Source organism: Chelon labrosus, assembly GCF_963514085.1.
Source record: "Chelon labrosus genome assembly, chromosome: 12".
NCBI lineage: Eukaryota > Metazoa > Chordata > Actinopteri > Mugiliformes > Mugilidae > Chelon > Chelon labrosus.
The window spans coordinates 22,163,196-22,188,340 of NC_140345.1; the positions used below are offsets into that span (position 1 = coordinate 22,163,196).

Genomic DNA, 25,145 nt, shown 5'->3' on the forward strand with positions numbered 1-25,145 from the left:
CGTGTGGGTGGGTTAGAGGGGAGGCTGCGAGGCTGCTGAGACCCCGGCGTTATCAGCACCAGATGCAGGTTGACTTCAGACTTTCAATGGAAGGTAAAGAGAGAGAGGAGGGAAATTAATGAGAGCCATAAAACCAGCAGGATAAATAATTAGCCAACTGCTTCTGAGACCCGTCCCTTAATTTGCAGCTGCAAATAAATTCTCCTTGCAAAGTTTGTTTGTCAAAACTACCGACTGACGCCGTTTGCTTCAGCTATATGCATGTGAGCTTTAAAAAAAAAAAAAAAAAAAAAAAAAAGATTCAGTCCTCCCTTCTTCATTTGTCTGTCAGAGTGACAGGTTTCTCTGTCCTGCCACCGATAATTGGCCGGACCAGTGCTTCCTCCAAATGTGTGCAGCACAGACAAACAAAAAAAGCCAATTCGATTGTCACAACGTTGCCCATAAATCATGTGGATGAGAGAGTGTCATATTTGTGTCCACATTTTTGTTTAGAATAATCACAGGGACATAATGTTGCTTGTTTACTCGGGCCTGATGTTCCCCCGGTTGAGCTTCTAGAAAGAGTGGGGGTTGTAAAACACTTTGCTTTGTGCAGATACAGAACCTGCCGGGTCTCGAGCCGCATTTGCGTCCGACAAGTGATGTCATTCCACAGAGCTGATTGCCGCGCTTTGCCCGTGCCCTCGCCAGGATCAAAGCTAATTTTTGCTGCATTAGAGGACACTTTGTGCCAGTGTACTGTGTGCTGATCTGGAGTGTTTACATGCGGTTCGCTCCCTGAGGATTTTGTATTATTGTTGTCACACTGTATGGAGCACAGCCACGTGTATTGTTCTAATACACCACCGCTAGATTTGAAAAGAGCTGAGCAATCACCGAAAGACTTACATTATCCCGCAGTCTTTGATCGCTATTCATGTGTCTGCGCTAAGTAATCTTCCCCTCTAATCTCATTCACAGATATAAATAAACAAGTAATGCTCTAAATGAGAGAGAACACATGAGTGAACATTCAGAGGATTATGGTAATTTGTGGATAAATAGAGGTGTTTGGAAAATGTGACTTATTAGGAAAGTTACTTCTTTAAAAAATTCATTTTTTTGCTCCACGAAACCAGAAAAATCAATCAGTAAATTATACTTTGCTCTAAAATTCTGCATGAGTACATAATGGAGTGATTGCTATTTATTATTGTTATTATTATCTAACGTTTCCTAGCAGATTGAGACAATACAATTTGCTTCTCAGTCAGGTTTTGCTCCATGCATGTCAAATTCCCCTGGGAATTATTCAGATGATATAGATACTTGTACTGTAAATAAAAGCACGAAACACTAAATACCATCCAAATCAACGTGCCCATATTGCCGATTGATTTTTAGGACTTTGCTCTTTTTTTTTCTAATCTCTTCCAACTTGACATTTGGAAAGTCCGAAATCAATTACGTCTCCTTCCCAAATGAAAGGCGGAAAAAACTAGTATATGACTTTAAAGTCAGCCTGGCTCGCCTTTGACACGGCACATTACAAAGGGAAAGGAAAATCACACTGCATACCTGATCCATAAAAAAAGCCTTTGAAATGGATTGCTGGGTGGGATCCAGTCTGGCACAAGTCATGGCATTGATGGCACAGCCCCTGGGCGCAGGGATACTTGGCCTGGACAAGACAGTTGCTGGGCCCGTATCAGTGGGCACTGGCCCATCCTCTGGGAGCTCCTAAGCCATGCCGTCTGAAGACGAACTGATGGGGTTGGCAGCACATATGGGCATGCTACGGGTTTTATTTCAGTCAAAAACAGCCCCGATGTTATCGCCTTCAGTCACCAGTGCTGCAGCATCACAGCGGACGACCGAGATGGTTGGCCTTTGCAGGGGAAAAAAAAAACAGAAACACCCTGCTGCAAATGAACAGAAACTTTTTTTTGTTTCATTTGCACCGCTTTTTTTTTTTTTTTTTTTTTACCACAGCCATATGCAACCCAGGTGCTCAAATCTAATTGCACACCACTGTTTCTATTTTCCATATTGTGTTCAGGTGACAATTTGTTCCAGCTAATTGGAAATGTTGCGTTGGTCCTCCCTGCACAAAACATCAGCCTATCATGAATGGCACCGATATGATAAGCGTGGATTCCGCTGGCCGTCACTGTGTTTCCAAGACAAGACAGGACGCTGTCAGCTGCAACAGTTTTCAGAAATAGTTAGTTGATAACCATCCACGGGGTAATGAAACTTCCACCTTTGATGAGAAGTTGAAAAGAGAGTGTTTCACTGTTGGCTTGGCAGAACATTAGACATGGCTGCAGGCAGGCAGGGGCCGGCGAGGGATCGAGCCGTTTTAATAGGGCTCATCCAGAGGTGACGAGAGCACTGCATGCACTGAACTGGAGGTGTGAGCCGGGGCTGCCAGTACATATCTTTTGTCTTTCATTATCTTTATTTCCTTATTATTTTAAATGGCCGGCGTGTGTGTGTGTGTTTTTTTTTTTTTCTTCACTAGAAGCTTTTTTGATATCCATTTAGATTGGGGCTTCATTAAAAAACCTCAGACAATGGAGTGACTTCTAATTAAGAAGCGCCGCATCTGGCCCCTGGCACCCTATCCCGTTGTTCCATCTATTTTGCTGGGGAGAATTCATTTGTTTCTTAATTAAGAAAAACACCAATAGCGTGAAAAATCTGCTTATGGTACCTGAATCCTAATTAGTTAAATAGTGAGGGGAAGGGGAAAACACATTCCAGTAGCCCTAGAAATGAACTCAGAGCTGATAAAAATGAACTAACTAGCCTTGCATAAATCGAAGCTGGGGAGAAAGTGTACCATCATTATGGCTAAGACAATATGCAAACTATCTTCAAAGAAATCAAATTGCCGGAATGTTTTCATTTGCATGTATTAACCATTAACATAATGAGGAGAAGTGACATTGGACCCGGATTGTGTGTCTGTTCGGATTGATAACTCTGCTGCATCTGCAAATAGTCTCCTCTGCAAAATTATGCTAGCAGTCAAATCAGTGTTGAACTGTGGAGGGAGAGTGATGGAGAGAGGGAGAGAGAGACAGAAACACAGAGAGAGAGAGGGGGGAGACAAAAAGAGAGGAGAGCGGAGGCTTTTGCTTTTTTTTTTTTCCGTTTTATCAGGGAGCTCTGTGCAAACCTGCTGCAGTGTTGAATCGGAGCCATCATCCTCTGACAGCTATCCTTAAACAGGAAGGTGCCACGAGTCATTGTCTCTAAGGCTCTGCAGAAAGCTGCTGTGTGTTTTTTTTGTGTGTGTGTGTGTGGAGGTTCGGGGTGGAGGGACACGGGGACGTGCCCATGTGGCTGCTAGCTGGAGACAGACCTCGAGTGGGCACACTTCACACTCCTCGCCCTCCCCCACTTCTTACATATCGGACACATGCACGCACACGCCTGCACACGGACTCGTGCGTACATGTGTCACCCCACCACCACCACCACCACCACTGCCGCTGCCACTTTCAAAACACACACACACACACACACATATGCGAGTGCTTCCAGGATACCAAAGGCTGACTTATCTGTTCCATAAAGACTCACCATGGAACCACATTGGCGAGTTGGCGGGCAACCAGCCAAATCCACTGTGTGTTCTCTACTGCAGGCGTCATGCAAAACACTGAACCGTCTTCTATATTCAAAATAATTTTTCCAACATGCTATTTCCCAGGATCAGCCTCTTAGGTCAAATTATTCAATTAAGTGTCTGTTTATTACTGATACCAAAGCTGGGTGGCGGTTCTACTTATCACCTTTTTTGCAGATTGGTGTTCTCGCAGAATACCACCATAAAGATTGCCTTGGCTGTAATTAAAATGGCACAGAGACAAATTTGGCACAGGGCTAAGACACGGGGAAATGAAGGAGGTAGGGGAAAATTGCAGGGGCTACATTCTGTCATCCGGTGGAAAAAAGTTGAGGCTTCAAAACAGCAAAATTATTGTCGGGGCGCTACTGTACACCACAAAGGAGCAGGTATAAGGGGGGAAGAAAATGCAGCCTTTTGGTGGCGGTGTTGTCATCGCGGTGCGTTTGTGTGCATAAAGCGGTCAGGAAACAAGGCTGTTCTTTGTGGGTCTGACGGAAGCAAGTAAACAGGAGTCAGTGATGGTTTGTGTAGCGAGGCGGATGCTGTTTAGACGTCCCGAACGCCAGCCGGGCTCGCATCCATCCGCAGGCCTGCCTGCGTGTTTGATGAGCTATTGGCAGGCTAGGGGGACACGTGTTCCCGTGCCTTGTGGCAAACATACCTTTCACCGCCTTTGACTTCCAGAAGCCTGTGTGACTTCTCGGGAAAAAAAGAAATAAAAAAAATATGAAAGAAATCAAAGCGCCAATAAGCTGAGGGTGTTAAGCCAGACAAGGGGGGGAAAAAAGAAAAGAGAGACCTGAGCGACTTTGGATTTTGACAGAATCTTCATGTGCTCCCTGACAAAAATTTGCATTGTTATCGCAGATAACTGGTGATGTTTTTACTTGGTTGTACATTTTTGTGAAATATGTAAAATGTAAACCGAGCCTCTAACGATTCCCTTAATGACGCGGATCTTGCTTTTCTCCCCCGAATCGCGTCTTAGCGGGCTTCCCAGTGCGGGATGTCTGATATCTGAATATTAAAAGGGAGTTTCAAGCTCATCTGCAAATGTGATTTGCACATATCACACTTCTGCAGTCGTCAAGCTGCTTCATCGCCAAGCTTCTGAGCAAAGAAGGCTGGGGAGGGGAGGGGAGAGGAGGGAGGAAGAAAAAAAAAGAAAAAGAAAGATGCACATATGGGTTGCTATTGATGTATTCCATTTCTGACCTAATTTAAATCCCTGCCAACAAGCTCATATGCATACTGTACATTTGCTAAATTACAGAGTGTAAACCTTGCCTTCTCACGGAGACAGGTGTAAACATCAATGTTGTCATAATGCAACACCAGTAAATATGATAATCTCGGCATGCTGCAATAGAGCACAAAATAATTTGGACATCATTTTGATGCCTGAGGGGCCCAGGGGAATGCCCTCTAGAACGAAGGTGGCCCATTGACATGCTATACACGCCAAGATATAATTATGGCTGCCTGTCTTTGTTCCTCCCAAGCTCCCTCTCAGAGCACTAGTAATTTGCTTGTGATATTTTGGTATTCTTTACGATTGAGTTATTCTCCATGGACTTGAGTATTAACATGGGCGTAAATGAAGACGCGAACAAGCTGCTCCGCTGCCAAATCCCAAAGTTCAGAAACTGCGAGTGTAATACCATAACAGCAAAGTTGACGCTGATAGGGAGAAGTTATTTTGCAAAGCCTGATTTGAAATTTTATTTGGGATCCTGACACATGACGGCATCCCGTTCCTTTTCGATTTTGGGCGCATGCTCTCAGTGTCATCTCCGGCTATCTGTGTGGGACTTTGCTGATAATAAGGGGCAATGCCAGAATATCTTTAGGGTATGCAGTGTGTCGAGCTGCGGTTTGTTGTCATGATAATCCCCTCATTTGTAATGTCGGGATCAGCAGGTTACGGCTCTCCACTTGCCTGCCATGTCAAGACTTGGGACTGGCGAGGTGGATTGTCATTTCTGAAGCAATATTTTGACAGCGCCTTCACTTTGCTCGTATGCTGCGGCTCAAAGGTCAGAGCTGTGCCACTTCCATTTACTGTGTGTGAACACTCCAATCCCCGAGGAGTGGAGCTCTCTACATCTCCCCCCCTGCCTCAGACTCTCTCTCTCTCTTTCTCCCTGTCTGACACACACACGTTTGCGCATTGTCGTTCTTCCTGCCTCTCACCGTTTAACTCACTTGTTTTAGGAGATAGATGTCAAGGCTAGTCCCACACAAAGCTTTACGGTGGGTCTGAAGCTTCCAAATTGAGGGGCAATTACAACTTATAAACCTTTATAACAAGAGTAAATGGAGAAAAAAAAAGGCAGCTCTGTTGAGTTTAGCTCACCGTGATGCCTGATTTTTTTCCCCCCTCCCGCCATCGTTCCAATTAGCGCATCACGAAGACAGCCACCTCTCCCTCAGCCGCCGCCGCCGCCGTTCTCGTCTGCCTCCTATCACCCACGCTGCTAGGTATTTTTTAAAAAACACACTCCGCCGTGATTGTTGCAACTCCACAATGTCTCAATGGTGTAGCTGTCATCCATTTTCCTGTGCGCTCGGTGCCACTCCACAGGCGAAGAGGCAGGTTATGTCAACCAAATAAGGCACTTGTCAGTAATACAAAAAGACATTGTTGCTGGTCCATTGTTACCTGCTCTGCCAGCTATCATATAGAAAGTGATGGAGTGACGGTGTTTTGGAAGCGCGGTGCAGCTCCAGGGCCCCAGGGGTATTATGGGTGTAAATCTCCCTCACACAGTTCTGCTCCAGGCCAGAGAGAGCATCATCATTAGCCGCAGCAGATGGAGGGGCTTCAGCGCCATTCTCCTCTCTCTTCTGTCAGACTACACTGCTGGAATCTGGTTTGATACAGCACGGGTGGATGGGAGCTGCAGACAATGAATGATGAAATCCACATGAAATCACATGAAAGCTACAGTACACACATAACCCAGGAGACTGATTCATCATTTATTTGTGAAGTGATGATAGAGGAGGTTTGGTTAACTTCTCGCGTCTCGTTCGCACGTTTGGGCTCCTCTGTTTTTGGCGGCGGGGAGGAATCACGTGAGCCGGGGACTGACTTGTAATGTCTTTAACGGCAACGACGGCAATGCTAGTGATAACAATCCACGATCAAATTAAAATTTACTTGTCTTTCATAAGCCATCTTTAAGCGTTGGCCTGCAGATGTGACGACACAAGCAAAAGCAATGCCATTTTAAACCATTTGGGGACTTGTGGATGGCATTTTAAACTATTTTCTGGCTTTTAATGGTGAAAAAAATAAGTAATTTGTTACAAAAATCAATATTTTTTGTTACAGCTTCAAATTTGAATTGATATTACACTGAACTAAAATCTCTTGCTTATTTTTTTATATTTCTCCTGGCTTTGATGGCCCGTCTTCCCTGACACATAGGAAACTTTTTCTGAAACAACAGCTAATCAGTGCAATCATTTATCAATGAGGAGTATTTATCTCCAGCAGCCACCAGCTCCTCATTGATGCAGCAGTACTTCACAGTGAGCTAGAGGCCTGCTATCCAGGGAGCACAGTGTGTGTGTGTGTGTGTGTCCTGTCTGAAGCACTGGCAGAATCCTAATCTTCCAGCAAGAAGCTTCACATGGCCAGATCAAGAATTAAGGGGGGAGGCAGAGTGGGTGGGGAGGGTGGGAGGAGGAGTGTGGTGGTGGTGGTGGGGGGGGGGAGAGCCCATCTCGGTCTGTGTTTTAAAGGACAGTGCTTTGAATGTCATTTGACAATTTCCTTTTAATTAGAACTAATTTACAGAAAGATGCCCACCAGCTAATCTTTACAGGATAATTAACTTCTATTTTCTTTACTTTTAATTAAAAAGTGGAAAAGATTTAGCTGATCCATAAAGAATTGTTCTTTTGAAATGTTCATCAGACTTCACACTTCTTTTGGCATTGGTAATATTTAGATCCTATCTTCCGCTCACAGTCTCCACTGAGCTATTGCAATGATTTTCTCCCCCTTATCCGAGGTATTAAGAAGTGGAACTATCAATAGTAGAAATAGGAACCAGAGGCAAATTAGAATTGAATTAATGAAGAATTTATTGCAAAAGGAACCCCCCATCCTTCATAATACTGGAATGAAATTGACATCTTAGATATATCCATTTCATAGAAATTCCTTGATGGGACAATATTGTTTTATCTACATTATTTGATACAGTAATCATTTTTCTTTTTCTGAAGGCGCCCCATTAAATTCTTTGATGCCGGAGTAGGAGCTAATTGTTGCAGAGGCTGTTTTAGCGTTTACAATATTCCTGTTTCAGTACTCGCAGGCTCGCGGCTTCTCAGTGTGATGAATATGATGCTTTTCAGGTTAAACAGCAGCATCTTATTAAGCACTTAACAACCAGTCAAGTGGCTGGTGTCTCAACAGAATGAAAACTCCCTCAGCCTCATCAGAGCTGGTAGAGAAAAGTATTTTCTCGCCACTGTTAGCACCGTCCAACAGACTTTACTTAGTGGAGATAAAGTGAGCCAATATGAGGTGAGTGCGCTGTAGACAGTGCCTCCACTCGTCTGCAGATGAGCCAATGGCTGAAGATGGATGCCCCCACTTAACCATGATAGCTCCCTGGAGGAGCCTCACTCAATGGCTTCATTAAAAGTGAACGTTTTCTAGTGAAAAGCTCGCTTATAAACCAGTAATTAAGACCACACATATTTTACCTGCTTTGTTTCAGCTGTCACATCCAGTGTACAGGCACATGGTTAACTTTTATTTCCTTATAAGTAACAGAATGACACTAATAAATCATTCAGCCATAGGAGAAGCAAGTGTGCAAAGAGGAAGGACTTAAATACAGCACGCCGGGCCATTCCAGCAGCATTTTAATCCCTTCGTTGCACTCAGAAAGCAAACGTTACCCCGCAAACGAGGCACTAACTAAGCCCATATTACTTGGAGGACAGGCTTTGTGACTTTTATGGACCAAACGGTGTACCACTGTCCACTTGGACGCGTATGCGCGTGTTCCTCTGTAAACTCCAGAGAGGCAAGTAAAGTCGGGAGAGTGAAGCAGGACACAGCTAACTCCACAGAGGAACAGGCTGGCATCTGCTGAAGCCCTCGGGCACGCTCAGAGGTGCCTCCAGCATTTTAATGGCATAGTCAAATGCCAGCATGTTTTCATGCCATTCCAATTCAAATTCATTGGATAAAGAAGTAAGAGCGTGTTATTCCCCTTCAACAGTCCAGACAGAAACACTGGGCGCAGTAACACAGAACTTAACAACTCTGCAAACATGCTGGGATCCAACGTTGTGTCGGAAAATTGGAATAAGATACTCGATCAGAATCATGTTAGGAGTGTTTGAGAAATGCGAACAAAAAATAAAGCCATTTCTAATAGAAATGATATATTTCCCTGTATTTGGATAAGACAAGCTGTAACAAGGAATCTGTGACACGTTCCTAGCCAGTGGGTGTCTCTCAGCCTTGCTGCACGGAGCCTGTATGTACAGCGATGTAAACTTAGACGGCCATCTTAACGTATGATGTCATCAGATCACATTTAGATGCCTTGTCATCTTTAGCGCCGCAGCAGCCTCACAGAGGGATGCGCGAGGCTGTTTTTCACGGGGACGCGAGCAGATTTATTCACCCTCCCCACCCTCAAGACGAAGCCACCCTCCCTCTGTTTTCGCAGCGATTTTCCCGGATGCGCGTTGGTGCTGAGTTTTCAAGCAGTTTGTTGACTGTTGATTGTAAGTGCCCGAATTTAGGAAGGCAGCCATTTCTAATCATGAGAATTACATTGCTTAGCAACCGGAAAATCAAGTTAAACAATACCATCGCTTATTCTTGGTCACAGGCTGCGGCGCTGAGAACACATCAGTCTCCACTGAAGCTGTTCCACGCTCCTCCCAGCGCACACACATGCGTGCACACTTACACACAAGCAGCCAGTCACAGACAATATACAAATTGTAATTTACTTCTGACTTGTGTTACGGCGTTAGCTTCGCATTTAGTTTGATCACAGAGTGTACAGCTTGGAAAAAAAACAGTCATTTTTTTTATAACATTCATACTGTATGGAAAAAAAAAAAAGATGTTTGAAATGAAACGTTCCTTTGAGGGTTCCTGTAGCATATTAAGCTATTAAGAGTTACGTAAATGCTATCTATTTCATTACAGTGATCAAGGATTAAATTAGAGGCTTGAGCCCTGTAACATATACACTAAGTCTCCTCCAAGGCTGAGGGAGCCCTCTGCTTCCCAAAGGTCATTAGAGCTGAGGAGAGAGTATGGCCCCCAGTCTCTCCCTGCCTCTCTCCACTTTCTCCTCCTCTGTCTTTCTCTTCTTCCCCAACCTTCCCAACTCATCCTACGAAGATGAGACTTTCATCTCTTTTCACACTTCTTCGCTGTCAAAGAGCGAGTGCTGGTAGCCAGCTGTGGGGGTAAACATGCGAATGTGTGTCTAAAACTTACCTGGCTCACAGCGCAGAGCTCCTGCTTGCAACTGCTGTGTTTCCTCCCACGCAAAAGTTTGTGTTTGTGTGTGTTCACCCGGAAGTGAGGAAGGCCTAGTATCAGTGCTGGCACAAAGGGCCAGTCACGGGGAGCGGAGTTGGCAGGGGTTGAGCTGTGTGGCCCTGTTGGATTTTAGGGCTGCATTATGCATTCATGTTTAGTCTCAGGTGCTACGTTTTATCCCCAGGCCAGCTTGGACACATTTTCAATGGACCTTTTGGATGAAAAACTGTATAGGTGGGAGCAAAAATGATTTCCATGCTTATAGAGATCTGCCGCTTTGTTCTGTCAGATTCAATTACCTCACCTCTAATTAGGGAGCTATAGAGGAGGCTGGGTTTGTGATCCACACATCACACTGTGGAGCCTGCTGATAATGTGAGGTATCGCTATCACAGCCCGGCCACAAGCTCCCCACATTGCGGACGCCTGAAAAAGCAAGCCATGAAATTAGCAGTCACTCATACACTTTTGCACGTACACACATATTTCTTTAGAGCTCTTCTTTTTTTCTTTTTTTTTTTTTAAAGTGTGAGCTTTGGAGGCAAGGTTGGCACATCTGTGTGTTGTTTTTTTTTTTTTCATTTTCTGTTTTAGTCCACCGAGGCGCAGACTCGAGTATTTTCCTGAAAGATATGCTCATTCCACCACCTCTGTCCGTACTCCTCTCTACCCCCGCTCCCCTTCTTCTGTGACTCATTAATCCTCTGTCCATCATATGGTCTCAGAGTATCACCCCATTTTATAGACTCAGTGGGGGCATTACCATATCCCTCTCCGGAGCTCCACTCCGCATGGCCGATCCCTATCAGACAGAGGCCATGCCATGAACAAAAGAGCCACTGTGATCAAGCCTGCATTCAGCTACCAATGTCTCTATTAGCATTGGCTGCTCCTGCTTGCTGCTCCCGCTGCATGACTGTTTGAACAGGGCTGAGATTTCTCTCTGTAGTCGGCAGAGGAAGAGTCTGATGAATGTGGATGATACAGTCGTGGAGGGGCGGAGGGTGTGGATGACAGGGATACCTGGACACTGACCCTGACTGAGGGGAAGTTCAGAGAGGGTGCAGTTTCCTAAAACATCCCATGAAAATTGAGCAGATTGCAGTCTTTGTGCTCGGGTGATTTTGGCAAACCAAGCCTTTCTCTGGAAAGTAAAGCTCATGAATTTGCACTCGAAAGTCCGAACCGCAAAGCTGTCACACTTAAGGTAGCAGATAATTACTGTACGGCCGGGGCTAATTAATTGTGGCAATCGTTATTTTTCGCGATAAACTGATTAATTGTTTGGTCAAGTGACTCTCAACCTGTTTGGGTTGTGACCCCGTAGAAACAAGAAGAATCTCCCTGTGGCCCGTCACGACTGGTCCTTGTCTTATTGAAGAACTTGTGCAGTTAAATCAAAGAATTTAGAGATAGTTTCATCCCAAGGACATTTAGGGGCTGAGTATGTAAATGTATTCAGGATTTCAAAAGTAAATACAAGGAAATGGCTTTTTGTTTTCACTTGACACATGATTTGTACGACAAAAGTGACTTCTATTCCAGTTTGTTGTTGTTTTTTTAATGGCTTCTCTTACATACTTAATTAGTATTTGAGCTTGTGATGGGCAACTCGTGGAAATTGTTGGTACAAATTCTGAGAAAACAAGGAACAAATTGCATGTTTTGTTTGACCAAATGTCCAAAATCCAAAGATATGTGACAAAAGTAGCAAATTGCGGCATCTAACAGACATTACAATAATTTGAACAACCCATTATTAGAAGTAGAATGAGTCAGGTAATTAATTCATCACTGCATTATTTCAAAAAATGACTGGATTATTTTGAGTATAGCATAATTTGCAGGCTTTAATCAATATTCCAGACTTCTCAGTTGTAATGAGTTGTTGTTTTCGGTGGCCGGGGCGGAAAGCAGACGCTCTCTCCGCGGTGTCATTGGCCATCTAAACTCCAGAGGAGGCTTGATAAGAGGTTGAAGCAGCAGACATTCCTCCGGCCCCAGTTCGTCAGCAGACCCTATAGAAATGCGCCAACAAGCGCGGGTCACACAGCGAATGTGACAGGATTTTAAACAGTACACAACTAAATATAGCAGGGACGCCACTATCAGAAAATGAGTTAGGAGTGTGGTGCTAGTCGTTTAGAAAGTCATTATTCTTATCATTGCTGTCTCTGAAATAATTTCAGGTCTCTCCATGCAATGAATACTGTATAATAAGCTAAACATGCGAGAATGCGAACAAACTTTGGTAATCTACGTGGTCCCCAAGAAGTAGCCATGAGACCCCCCTTTAATGTGGCCGACGGGGTGGAATATTTCATTTTCCATATGCAGCAAGGCCTCCAGTATCTCCATCAGTTTGAAAATGCTCCATTTAGTTACTATCTCTTAGAGTGGGGAAGTGAGATGCCCTTATTCTGAGTCCATTAAACCTCAATTCTATCTCATCTTATCTCCCTAATCTTTGTGTCTTATTGACCATGAAGTTTATCTTTAATCTCCCTTTACCCTTATTATCACACAACACTGTAGGTCTATTTTCCGCGGCGCAGTGGTGCTGCTGTATTCGCCAGCAACAGAGGAAGAATCGTTTAGTTGTACACACAGTTCTTATTCAGCTGTGTAATGGAATGTGTACAGACTGTGTGTATAGAAATGTATTTCTCTGCTTTCTTTCACACCGTCTTCAATTGCCTTGGCAGGAGCTTTTAACGCCAGTCATACAATCTACCCTTGATACTGCGATATTTATCTCTCAGTATCATCTTAAGCGATGGTAGACTCATCGAGTCACTTCACGCCTCACTTCACTCCTCAGCGAATCAGCAGAAGGCATCAGATAAGATCATAAAACTGTATCCTAATTTAAAAGCAGCACTCTGCCTCCGCAGCGTCTATTAGAGAGCTGTGTGCTAATTCTTTTCATGTCCGGGGCTCCTGCAGATGTAGGCTTCTACAAAGGAGTAATTTATAAGACTAATGAAAAGAGCAAGCAGTTTGTGGACATCAGGGGGGTCTTTTATGAGGCGCGGTGTGGGAAGAAAGAGAAACAGGAGAGGCACACCAGCCCCACTTTCTGAACTGAAATTATTGCTTTATTAAAGCTGAGGGGCTCACTCCCGCTACAATAGAACAAACACATTGAAAGGTGCCGAGAGGATGTAAGTGTACTCTGTTTGAGCTCCAAGATGATGCACAAGAGGCTGCAACATAGCTCATGTGTGACAAGCAGCGACGGAGACAGCATCCACATCTAGCTGGCAGTGATGTCAGCACATTTGATATGATTTTTCACTGCAACGCTACGGGAGAAGGAGTTGTTGTGCGGGTTTCTGAGCGTGCATTATTTCAAATATAAACCTTAAACTTGAAGTGTTCTGTCACTTCTTTGCTATGGTAATTCATGTGCAAACATTGCAAACATGGCTTTGTGGGAAGCAGGGGTGTGCAAGATGCACATTATCTTAATAACATTCGAATGCCGGGTGAGGTGTTTTTCAGAGCTAATACAATTCAGGTAGCAGTACAGTAATTCCATCAACACCGTTGATTGAAGCAAAATGGTAATATGCAAATACCAAAAGAGATGTACAGCTACAAGCAAAACTCTGAAATCATTTAGATTTAAAGAAATAATATTGCACAGAGGGGGGAAAAATTAATCACACGGAAAAGTGTCTCCTTTAAGATTGCACTGGTGTATTACCCGGAGGCATGGAATGTAAATGGAAAATCAACATTGTACCCTGTGATAAGGCTAACAAATTAATAAAAGTATTTTCTTTCCTCCTCCCATGCTGATGCCTGTGTGAAAAGTCTGGAAAGGAACTTTTTTTTTTTTCCCCCCTCCCTCCATCCGTGCGAGGTTTTGTTTTTCAGGTAGCGGGATTAACATCAGCGCTCACCTTGGCTGCGTGTCAGCTTGTTTTTCAGAAACCATACAGTCTCAAAGGGTTTCTTTTTCTTTAGCTATAATGGAAGGACCTTTATAAAATATTGTGGTAAAATAATATTGAAATGTTTTTATTTTATACGGACGGTGCGAGCATTTGTGTAGCGCGTAGAGCGCGCAACGCTGTGCCGCGCTTTGAATTGCATCTAGATTTGTGGTATCTCGACAAAAGAAACAAGAGGAGGCAAAAGTTTTGTGTTCGAGAAAGCCTGAAGGATGTGATGAAACCGCTGAACATCTCCCTTGTGTGTGTGCGTGTTTGTCTTTGTTCATATGTGTGCGTGCTGCCTCAGGTCCTCTGGAGGATGGCCTGGAGGAAGAGGAGGAGGAGTGTGTCTCCGAGGAGAACGAGCTCTTGGCCAAAGAGGAGTTCTCGGTGGAGGAGAACTTCAACGCGGAGTTCGAGACTGAGAACATGAGCTGTGAAGACATGGAGTACTTCTGCAACAAAGGTGAGGATCGTCTGCTGAAACGGGAAAACTCCAAAAGTCATTCTCGGCAAGCACTGCACCGTGGTCTTTTTAATAGCTAATATGAGACAATATGTTAAGGCGCCCTGGTGCCAAACTTCAAAAATAAGTTAAGTTCCTGCCAACTGCGTCTAATAAAATTCCTCAACATGTTCAAATCAAATCTGGCAGGACTTGTATCCATATGAGAATTTCTCCTGCATCGCTGCCTAGAGTTGAAACCATCCGTTTTGATATTTGATCCCAAGAGCAGTGGTTTGATCTGAGAGGGAGATGGCATCGGCAACACTGGCTCTCCCTCTGTGATAGTGCTGCGAAGGTGTGCCTGCGCTACGCCAATGCACTGGAGAGCGTAGCACTTCCCTTTGAGCCAGCGCTACAGCTCTGTGAACACTCAGCAGCACCTGCTACTGCTCGGAGGTCCAACACTATAAAGCGCCTCGGCATCGCCAAAATACGCCCGAGTCCTCTTTGAACTCCAATTCAATTAGATTGCTTCTTTGTATGTTTGTTTCATTTCGGTCACACCTTGCCATCACAGGAGCTAATTTGTGGTCTGCTTCAGGTTACAGTGTGAAGATGACAGACTCTGTCCCGCCTCCCTCCCTCTAACGCCCCCACTCACCGTCCCCTCCCGCCCCCTCCTCTTGCTACCCTCCGGTCGCGTGGCTCTCGCTACCCCAGGTGTCCCCACTCTTGCTGGCGTGCGGATGCCATAAATTTGACTTTTTAATGAAGAACAAACGCTTTGAATGTCTGCCTCTTCTTTCTCCTTTCAAAGGCAAATTTGTTTAGAATTATTTCTTCACACCTCTAAACTGATGTGCCTCGTGGGATTACATTACTGAAGGAAAAATAAATCTTTCATGTTTCAGGTAGGCTATGCCCCAGTAATCGTATCAATAATGTTTTCCTTTTGTTCTTCGGTAAAAGTTGAACGGCGCAATTGTTCAGAAATTGCAATTACCAGCGACGCCTCGCTTGCTTTACCCTTTGTCTCCTTCGTAATGTGTCCTTACTCAAACTTCAAAGTACAATGCATGGTCCCCCTAATAAGCCAGTAGCTATGAAATAGATGGCGCAGAACATATTGGCGGTTACAGCAAGAAGAAAAAAGTACAACTTCTGAAAATCTTCAAAGAACCTTGCCAGAGCCATTTGATATTCCCTTTGTTTCGGATAAAACCATGTAGGGAGCTGGGCCCTCAAATCTCCTTTCCATGTTTGTGAATAAAGTCAACACGAAACAGCAATCCCAAATGTCAAATACTACTTTTCGTGGGCACTGGTAATCTGTTCCTTGTCATACACAAGCCTAACCAGTCAGATTCTTTTTTGTATTACTTTGCTATCTAAGCTTACAGTAGCTAAGTCTCCCATTGCCTCCTAAGACCCAAGTGATGTAGTATCCAAATTTCCTTTTTTCCTCGTGGCAAGTTGCGTGCAATCATCAGGTGTAGCCATTTTCCCCATGATCCCTTCCTCAATTAGATCTGTTTAAAACTAATGTCGGAGTGGCTTAAATTTACCCCACTTATGTGAAACTGCCGTGAATTAAACAGGACGCAATCCTGGCGGCATTAAATGGTTTAAGTGTGTTATTCCTCGACTATAGGAGGAAAAAGAGAGCCCCCTTGATTAGCTAAACCCTCTCAAATGTTATGGCGTGCTGTAATTAGCCCTGAGCGGACTTGAACGTGGGTTTTAAAGCAGCCACTCATCCCATGGCCTTTATCTTCGGCTGCTTCCCGGAGAATAAGGTCTCCCGTGTAAGGTTCCTCCACTGAGCAGTGACTCTCTGGTCTTAGCTTAGCCTTGTATCTGTGTAGTCACTCTCTGAAATGGGCTTGTCAGGGGGACCTAAAACCTCCATTAAAAGTTTCAGTCTATAATAGGTATTAAAAAGCTGTAGGAACACAAAGAGGAGTACCAATTTTCATTAACATATGAAGCACTTATTAACTTTGATCAGAGTGCGGTGAAGTAGCAAAGCCGCTTAAAGGCGCAAAGGTCAAGAAGTTGAATGCCACCAAAGACTCAGCCATTTGCCTTACCCTTGCAGAAAAGGGACTCCCCAGATAAGTGCATGGAGCACCTTGACGTCCCATCTTGGTCTGAGTTTCAGGAACCTCTAAATTGGGCGATGGTTGAGTCCATAACCTGTTTAGTTAATGGTGTCATGGATGTCCCCGCGTTTTTGTGCTTTCATTGATTTGTAAGATGCTATTGGTGTCAAAGAGGCCTGGTAGCTTAAACCTGCAGTAGAAATGACAAGGATGCTTTAAGGATCATGAGGTCCTAAGATGAATTGAAGAAATGATCAGTACCGGTGTAAGGCCTCTCAAGATTCCCAAAAACGACTGCTCTATGAGCTCTTCCTAGCCTCCTTAGCTTTGTCACGGGTTATTCCATGTTCGATTTGAATAGTTTTTAAAGGCCAGACAGTAATCACAATAAAGCGCAAGAAGAATATGTATAAAAATAAAGCTAACTTTGCGTATCGAAAATATGCTTTTGGCTTCAGACCCCTCAGCAAGTGTAAATGTTACTTTCCACTTTATGCAGCTGGCTTCAGCCCATCCAAATTTAATAGTTGTACCATTTACTGCGCCGCCTTGATCAGACTTTATTCAGCGCCTCATATTTCAAATACAAAATGCGGAATCAACAAATAAACAATACGGCGAATACAATAAAATGCTTTGATATGGATGGGAAAGTTTAAGAGTTGGCTTGTACTGCTTCGAGCTCCACCATTTAATTGGTTATATTGGAATAAATCAGTATTGTGAATTATGGCCGGCCCTGAGTCGTGCAGACGTAAACTCTTCCGGTTACAGCTGTAGCACTCATCTGCCATTAAAAGTATGAACAGTCTGCTCTCGGTTACACTCAAAATAATGAGTCTGAGACAACATGGGAAATGAAGCAGCTTGGTAGAATAGCAGCGCCCCGGAGAGAATGAATACTGTTTTAATATAAATGGCATTTTAGAAGGGGGGGGGGGGTCCTGCCTGCCTTTCAACAGCTCTGTTAAAAAAAAAAAAGACACACATCTGAAGAAATAACCTTGGCTTTCCCTTGCGATTAAACAAGGATCTTACCTCAAACAACTTCTCCTGCTCGGTCAATTTCACATTTATGGAGCCTTGCTTGTGAAGAATCCACAGATGAACACGCTGACTCCACAGCAAAGATTTATTCTCTATTGACACACCTGGCTCCATAATTGTGAGAAAGATACCTTTTTTTATATACGCTGAGTGGCACCTTTTTTTACTGAAATTGTGAAATTTCACCTTGCTGTTCCCCCCCACTCTTTTATTGTTGGCTATCTGTGAAGTTCAGCACAGGGTGTTGCCACAAGCTGTTCCCTTTGAGCGTTCCAAGTGTTGTCTGATGACAAATGACTTCCTTACTTAGCCCTGACAGTAAATTTACATGTCATTTCATGTGTCTCATTTCCTCGATGTAAAACACCTTTTTTCGTGATGATTTTTTTTTTTTCTTTTTCAGCCTCAGACTGCTTGATTCTGACATTGTTGTGGGTGTTTATGTGTCAGGATATATCAAGCACAGAGGAATGTGAACGTTTGCACTCGCTCTCCTCAAATTACAGAAATTATAATGTGGGCAGAAACATTTTATCACAGTGGAAGAGTGAAAGCAGAGGGCTGCATAGGCACGGCTTAACATAGCAAATACAAAAAAACCCACCTTGACCCTTCAAATAACCTCTCGGGGAGTAATTTGACTTGCAGCAGTCGGAGACATACTGTAACAAGCAAAGCAGAAAGTGGCAGAGTTAATTATTCCTTCTGTTACACAGAAGTAATCAGTATCTGCAGCAACATAGGAGGATCTCCTTGGCTCTTTCACCAGAGCTGCCAGTGCCCAGAATGGTAAATGCGGAATTTTAATGCACAGTTGATGCTGGAGAATATGGGGAAATGCTAATTTGTGGCGCGATAAGATGAATCGAGTCATCCCTTTAGCCCCATTTGACTCAGTGGAGGAAATTAATCATTAATGTTTGTTAAGTATGACAATCTAACTGGGCCAGATCTACATGCTCAGAGACTGAGGCAGAGCGAGATAAAGACCCAGGCTGCAGACAGGGAGGAAAACTGCCAGATTCTGTGATGATGGGAATTTATTGGCATTTAAAGAGACAGTGGCAAGGCATTTCACTAATAGCCTCCCTCCATTGGAGTGCACTGCCTGCCACAAATTGCATGCAATTCAGACCTATTTTTCAGATAGCAGAGAAGTCTTACAGCTATGCTTGACTTTGGTGAAAAAGGTTGCTTCCTGGAATTGACTTTATCAGGCTGCAGCACAATCTGCATCAACAACCAAATAAGCAATATCAACTGACTGCCATTACCGCTGCTGGGGGGACGGCAGGCATCTCCCCTAATATTACATTCTGAAAATCTTTGCCAAGCCCCAATACTGGTAAGATGTGTGATGGGTTTTTAAAAAAGTAGCACTGGGTTAAAGTCATCGAGGCTAGAATTTAGTACCATATAGAACTGTGCAATCCCATGCCAATACTTGAACATATTCCATTTTGCAGGAATTGCAACCTGTCTCAAGACTCAGTGGTCAGGATTAGAGTGCTCTGAGCTCCTTAGAGTCGCACGCGAGCGATTGACATTTTCAAGGGCTTCCTCGGCAGAGACAATGCTGAAAGGGACAGAAAAAGCCAATATGACTTTGTTCCTACCTTGCTCCAGGAATTGTTTGTGTAAATCGCCTATAAGCTTATTGACCTGAATGCGCGGCACGCTGCGTGCGACTGCGATTTGGCTGGAGAGCTGTCCTTTGATAGAGCAGCGATAGGGCTGATTTTAACAGCTCACTGGCTCCTCTCGCATGCCCGCCAACCCAACACCCAGCAGGCCACCTCGCCTCCCCAGCCCTGCCCGTCCCTTCTGTTCTCTTCTGCCTTCTCTCACTCAGCCTTAAGTATATCCATTAGATTGCAGAGGGAAACCAACCCAGGCCGGATGTAAATTATGATCTAGGCGATAATGTAGAGGATGATCATTGACAATCTGTCTCCTTTGATAAGGCTGCAGAGGATTTCAATTCAAATGATGAAACAAGGCAGAGTCTCTATTACTTCAGACGGACTTCCGCGAATGAAATGTAGCACCTCAGTTTCCACATGAGAACGGTCAAATTCATGTCATTTAAAATAAAATTAAAAAATAAAATGGGTCACTATAGTTCTCTGCACTCCAGGTTTTATCAAAATGTACTTGTAAGCAAAAGAGTGCTGCTCCAACACTTCTTCCTCTGCTGCGTTTTATTTTTTTTTTTTTTCTCCTAGTGACATTTGTGCAGGAAACTTCATCAAAGCCGTGTGACATTGTTCCCTGTGAGGTTGCCTGGGCGATTGTGTTTAAAATGCACTGCAAACTGTGTTAGATAGAAGGCAGAAAATCCTTAATCACTGCTTAATTAAGGAATCATCTTGTAGCTTCATTTCCCGGGCTGTAATTAAACACTTCCAATACGTTTCGTTACAGGGCTTAACATGTTCGCCTGAGATCAAGGTAGTGCCTTTAATGTTATCTCGCCGGCTTTTTTTAAACTCCGCTCCATTGGAAGGAACTGTTGATATACGCCTTTGTTATCCTCGTCATAATACGAGCCTAGTATGCTAAGGAGGTTCTCCAGGCCCAACAATAAATAGTGGGGGAATTTAGTTGAGTGGGCTTGATAATATACTGGCAGAGAGGAGGAGTAGAGGAGAAACTGCCTGCCCAAGCAGACACTTGCATAAGCAAAAGTGGGTCATAATGACCTCATGTACTGTAAGTAGGACATTTCTGCAGACTTCCATTCAGTATCGCTTTTTTTTTCTTCGCATGCATCTCCTATTTTAGCGCGGGGCAGAAAGCTGACATCCTTTTGGCAATGTTTGCTACCTTCTTTGAAGTTAGCCTTGTCAAAAAAAAAAAAAAAAAAAAAGCCAAACAAGCATGGTGTGTGTGCTCGATCTGGAGATTAACCTAACTGAGGATGGACGGCGCCGGAGTGAAGAAGCGTGTGTCCCGTGGCAGTTGTCGCTGAAAACATGATAACTAAGACCGCAATGTTTTTTTGGGGGGTGGGAATTTGTGGTGGGTTAAAAATCAGATACAGATGTGGTAAACAACCCTATAGTAGCATTCGTTGTTACATTCGGTGTCAAGTATGATTATTTTGAGCTGCATAAGCTTCATCTTTAAGTATATTGTCTATATTATCTTAATACATTCTCATTTACATGTACATCTCCATCCTCTTTTTTTCCCTTGTAGAGTGCATGAAGTGTAGAAATCCATTGTAGTAATCCAGGCCTGCCCTTGACCGTTCACTATTGGGCTTAAAACATCAAAGGGATGAAATAGATGTGGCGACAAAAGTGAGAGAAATGTTCCCCTACAAACCATCAACCATCACTACATGCCCCAAGCAGGTTTGCTCTCACTTGCCCGAGTTTTGAGAAGCACTCCGTGCAACCAGTAGTGTCAGCCACATTGGATTTATTTAGAGCACCACACTAGGGGCACCTACTAAGCACTGATTTATGTGCCTATAAACTTGGAGTACAAACTGTGCTTACTGTAGACATGCAAAAATAGATTCTCTTTTATGGCGTGGCTCATCTGAAAGGGCTCAACAGGCGCTCTGGTCGGTGGTACCGTCGCACACTCAGGCGTAGGTAGAGTCTGTTTAACAAGGTCTTTAGGCACTTACATCCTGGAGAGAGATACCCAAATATCCCTTAGTATGGTCTGTGTGAACCCCGAGACTGTAAATCAGCCCTACATCCTATAACACACATTCTAGCATGGTCCACAATAGATCAAACGGTAATAAATAGCCACCTCTCTCCCACACATTGCTTTCCTTCCTGTTCCATGGTGCTTCCTCCTGTTCCTGCGAGCACTCAGGGGAACTCTGTTTACATAAAAATGTGCAGCTGGTGAACTCGCACATATACAAGACTGTATATATTTCACAAAAACACACAATGACTTCACGTTGTAACGTACCCAAATATGACGGGAAAGAGTTGTAAAGCGAAATGATCTTTGTTAGGATGGCCTCCAAAGTCCATAAGAATCTACCGTTCGGATGGGCAGCTCAGTCCATAATGCAGTGCTTAGTTAAATTAGGTTTCGGAACATTAACTTTGGAATGAGCGCTGCTCATTTTGTATCTTATTATGTTTTTTTTTTTTTTTGTGCCTTTGCAGGAGAGGAAGACGGCAACCGAGAAGCAGGAGAGTCGGAGATGGATGGACAGGGTGAGAAGACCAGGCATGCTGCCGTCGGGCCAGAGGAATGGGACGGTCCAAGTAAGAAAATCCTCAATATCACTTTACTAGTGGACTTCGGTTTATTAGAACTATAGATAGACAAATGAGTCACATATGCATGATATACTTCAATTAAAATACCACCAATTGCTTCCTTAAATACATTTCCAGAAGAATCCAAGAGTGAAGAGTTGCAACACATTTTTGTTTGTATCTTCTTTTGCCCTTTTACCAAAAGTAAGTTCATCAAAGTGATGGATAATGCATTGAACACGATAGTTGCAGAGCAATTACTGCTCAGCAATAGCCTGCACCCACACTGCTGAACACACAAAATATGATTCCTTTTAATGCATAAAATGACCCCAAGAATTTATTGCAGGTACATGCATTTGTTAAAAAAAGGGGGTAAAAAAAAGAAAAAGGCAAAAGGAAAGAGAGAGCGGGAGAAAAAAGTGGATTTGGGCAAGTTGTGCTTGCTAGCTTGAAGCCCCCCGGGGTGTGTATTTTATACTGACAGTGAATCAGTGTTATCGCACCTATCAGATAATGCATTTATCATTAAATTTCACATTTGCATTTAAATCTGGGGAAGGAAATGAGCATTGCTGGCTAAAGATAAGAGCGCTGGGACGACAGTAATAAACCATCACTGTGATCAGTCAGGAGACAGGGCTGAGGGGGTCAGCTCAGAACTATGGGGGCCATGACAAAAAGAAGGCATCACACGCAGGAAAAAGGCCCCTTTTTTGGGGGGGCGAGAAAATGCTGAGCTTAAAAATACCGCTTTCAAAAGGAGGGACGGATGTAGCATGACTAGATGTATGACTGACTGTAATTATGCTTCCCCTTTCTACTTAGCCATCAGAATAAGAATTAGAGGCTCAGAAACACACTGCTGGACAGGAGGGAGAGAAGGGAGAGTTTTGTGGAAGTAGAGTGCCTCTTGCATACGGTGAGGATAGCTGAACTGCAGAGGAGGTGATGTGAGACATGGTGTCCATTTCATGTTTTGCTAAACCACAGCATGAGTGGTTCCAAGTTATCAGAAGACTCTGACACCGTGTCCTAATCTCTGCTGTATTATAGAGTGAAAAATGGCACCTGGCTGCATCCAATTTACAGAAACTCCTATAGGCTTCTATACGTGTATTGTATGTGCCGGCAGCCGGATTATCGGATCACAATCAACTCGTATTCACCTTGTTTTTCCAACATCTCTATGATATACCAACTAATTAGTAAGTGACTTATAACGGAGGCATTCGTGCCCCTCCTGCGTGCTCTCAATGGGCAGCATAGAGTGGGCAGAAATTAATCTTGGCGCATAATAATGCCATTCACTCTCTCATCATGGCTGCCATGAAAGGTCATTTCCCTTTTTAATTTTCCCATTGTGCTGGAAAAGTCAGATGGGCATGTTATAATTTGAATAAAGAGGGGAATCAGACAATCAGATAGGAACATTTGAAATGACATGACTTCCTGTTCAAAGCGATTAAAAGCAAATTTATTTAGTTTGAGACTGTCTCCCCTTTAATCACTTTGTAAATGTTCAGATAGTCCGGCGTTCAAAAGTTCTTTGTTATTCTTTGGCTTAAGTTTAAGCAGCCTTGATTGTGATCACCAACAGATAATTTTTAATCACTGCGCGTGTGCATCTGAATAGGCTGTGCAATGGCCGTTACATAAAAAGAGTGAAGCCTTTTAATGAGGTGGGCTAACTCGGAACATGCCCACCTGCTTTGGTGATTCTATTGAAGCACCTCCATACCATTTCCCTTTTGCTGAGTAACAACAAAAGCCTTTACAATCTACATCCTGTAATTGAACTTTTTTTTTTGTTCCCGCATTTCATCTCCACTTTAGTAACTCATGTCAAGTGCTGTCCATGATTGCCCCCACCCAACCCACCTCCCCCTGTTCTCTGATTGTCTTTCTCTCTGGAACAGCAGAGAACCGCGCTGAATGACTCACTATTAATCTGATAGCTGGCTCTTCTCTGTTGTTCAGAGTGCTGGGTTTCTGATGTGGAACACCCAGCGAGCTCCCTTTCTCTCCCTCCTCGTCTCTACAAGTATGTCCTTAAGCGAATCTGCACGCTGATCTTCTGTCTCATGTTCATTTCTCGTCACGGATGTTTCCCAATCAGCCGCCGATTTGAGAGATAGCGCGTCATGCTATTCTATTCATTTTCGTGGAGCGCCGGCGATAGGGATCTGACTCCGTCTCTCTCTCATTCTCTCCCACTTGCTCTCCTCAAGGCTAATTGGGAATGGCGTGCGTTAGCTAGCTAACACTGCTAATGAACTTGTTCTCAGCCTTATCTAAATGCTTGCTCGTGTAAGCCACACCCTCGTCTGAAAGTCATGAAAACCCAGGGTTTATTAAGAGCGCTGTAACTGCGATCGCTGCCAGTTCAAACCGAAAGTGTCGAGTTTGCAAAACAGCTCTCTGTTTTGCGTATGTTTATCTATGCATTTCTTAATCTGATATCATAAACTATGGAAACTGAGATATCAGACCGCATTGTGCAGCATTGTGACAAGGTTTGTCTCATTAGAAATCTCATATGACTAAGGGATCAGACACAGGTTATGTGTGATTGCTAAAGGTCCATTGTTGTCATGTATTTATGCGACGCAGATTCATTGTCCTCCATAGTGGACGACTGTCTTTGAGTATACCTGCTCAGAATGGCGCATTATTAAAGGGACAGTTTCCCAATCAAAGTTACTCAAACGGCAAATTGATTTCCTCTTACTGTAGCATACACTGACACTGTGCTTATGATGCAATTAGCGGCAGCGTTAGCCACCAGAGTTTCAGGCTCATCGAGGCTTCTTGCCTGTTTTGTGCAATGCAACTTCATCGTCCACAACAGTGGATATCTGACGGCACCTTTGCAGAAGCAAACATTGATGACACTGATGAAGGAGCACTTCACCGGTTTTATAACTCACGCAGACACAGCTTGTGGAAACAGGTGCGCGACATATTCTGCGTCTCTGCAACATCCTTCCGAAGTCTGAAAAAAAACCCCAAACCAGATGATGTCGTAAGGGTTATTGGTGACTGCACAGTTTAATTAAAAGGCCTGTGTTGCAAACTGGGGGCTTGGGGCTTAAAATGCGTTTACCAGCAAGATGTGCTCCAATAATAATAATTGTTTAGAAAGCTGCTGGTTTGAATGCCACTGTTTGGGGGACCTGACTACAAAAATCAGGACATCTTTTATCTGG

General features: G+C 43.8%; 1 protein-coding gene across 1 annotated transcript in view; it reads left to right on the plus strand.

The window, feature by feature from the left end:
- Positions 1-25,145, plus strand: part of zfpm2a (zinc finger protein, FOG family member 2a) — a gene marked incomplete at its 3' end in the record, with an annotated part of 114,506 nt that overhangs the window by 16,233 nt on the left and 73,128 nt on the right. The window contains exons 2-3 of the mRNA XM_084557570.1: positions 14,409-14,567; positions 21,841-21,942. Coding sequence (XP_084413696.1) covers positions 14,409-14,567; positions 21,841-21,942 — 261 coding nt within the window. The remainder of the gene's footprint in view (positions 1-14,408; positions 14,568-21,840; positions 21,943-25,145) is intronic.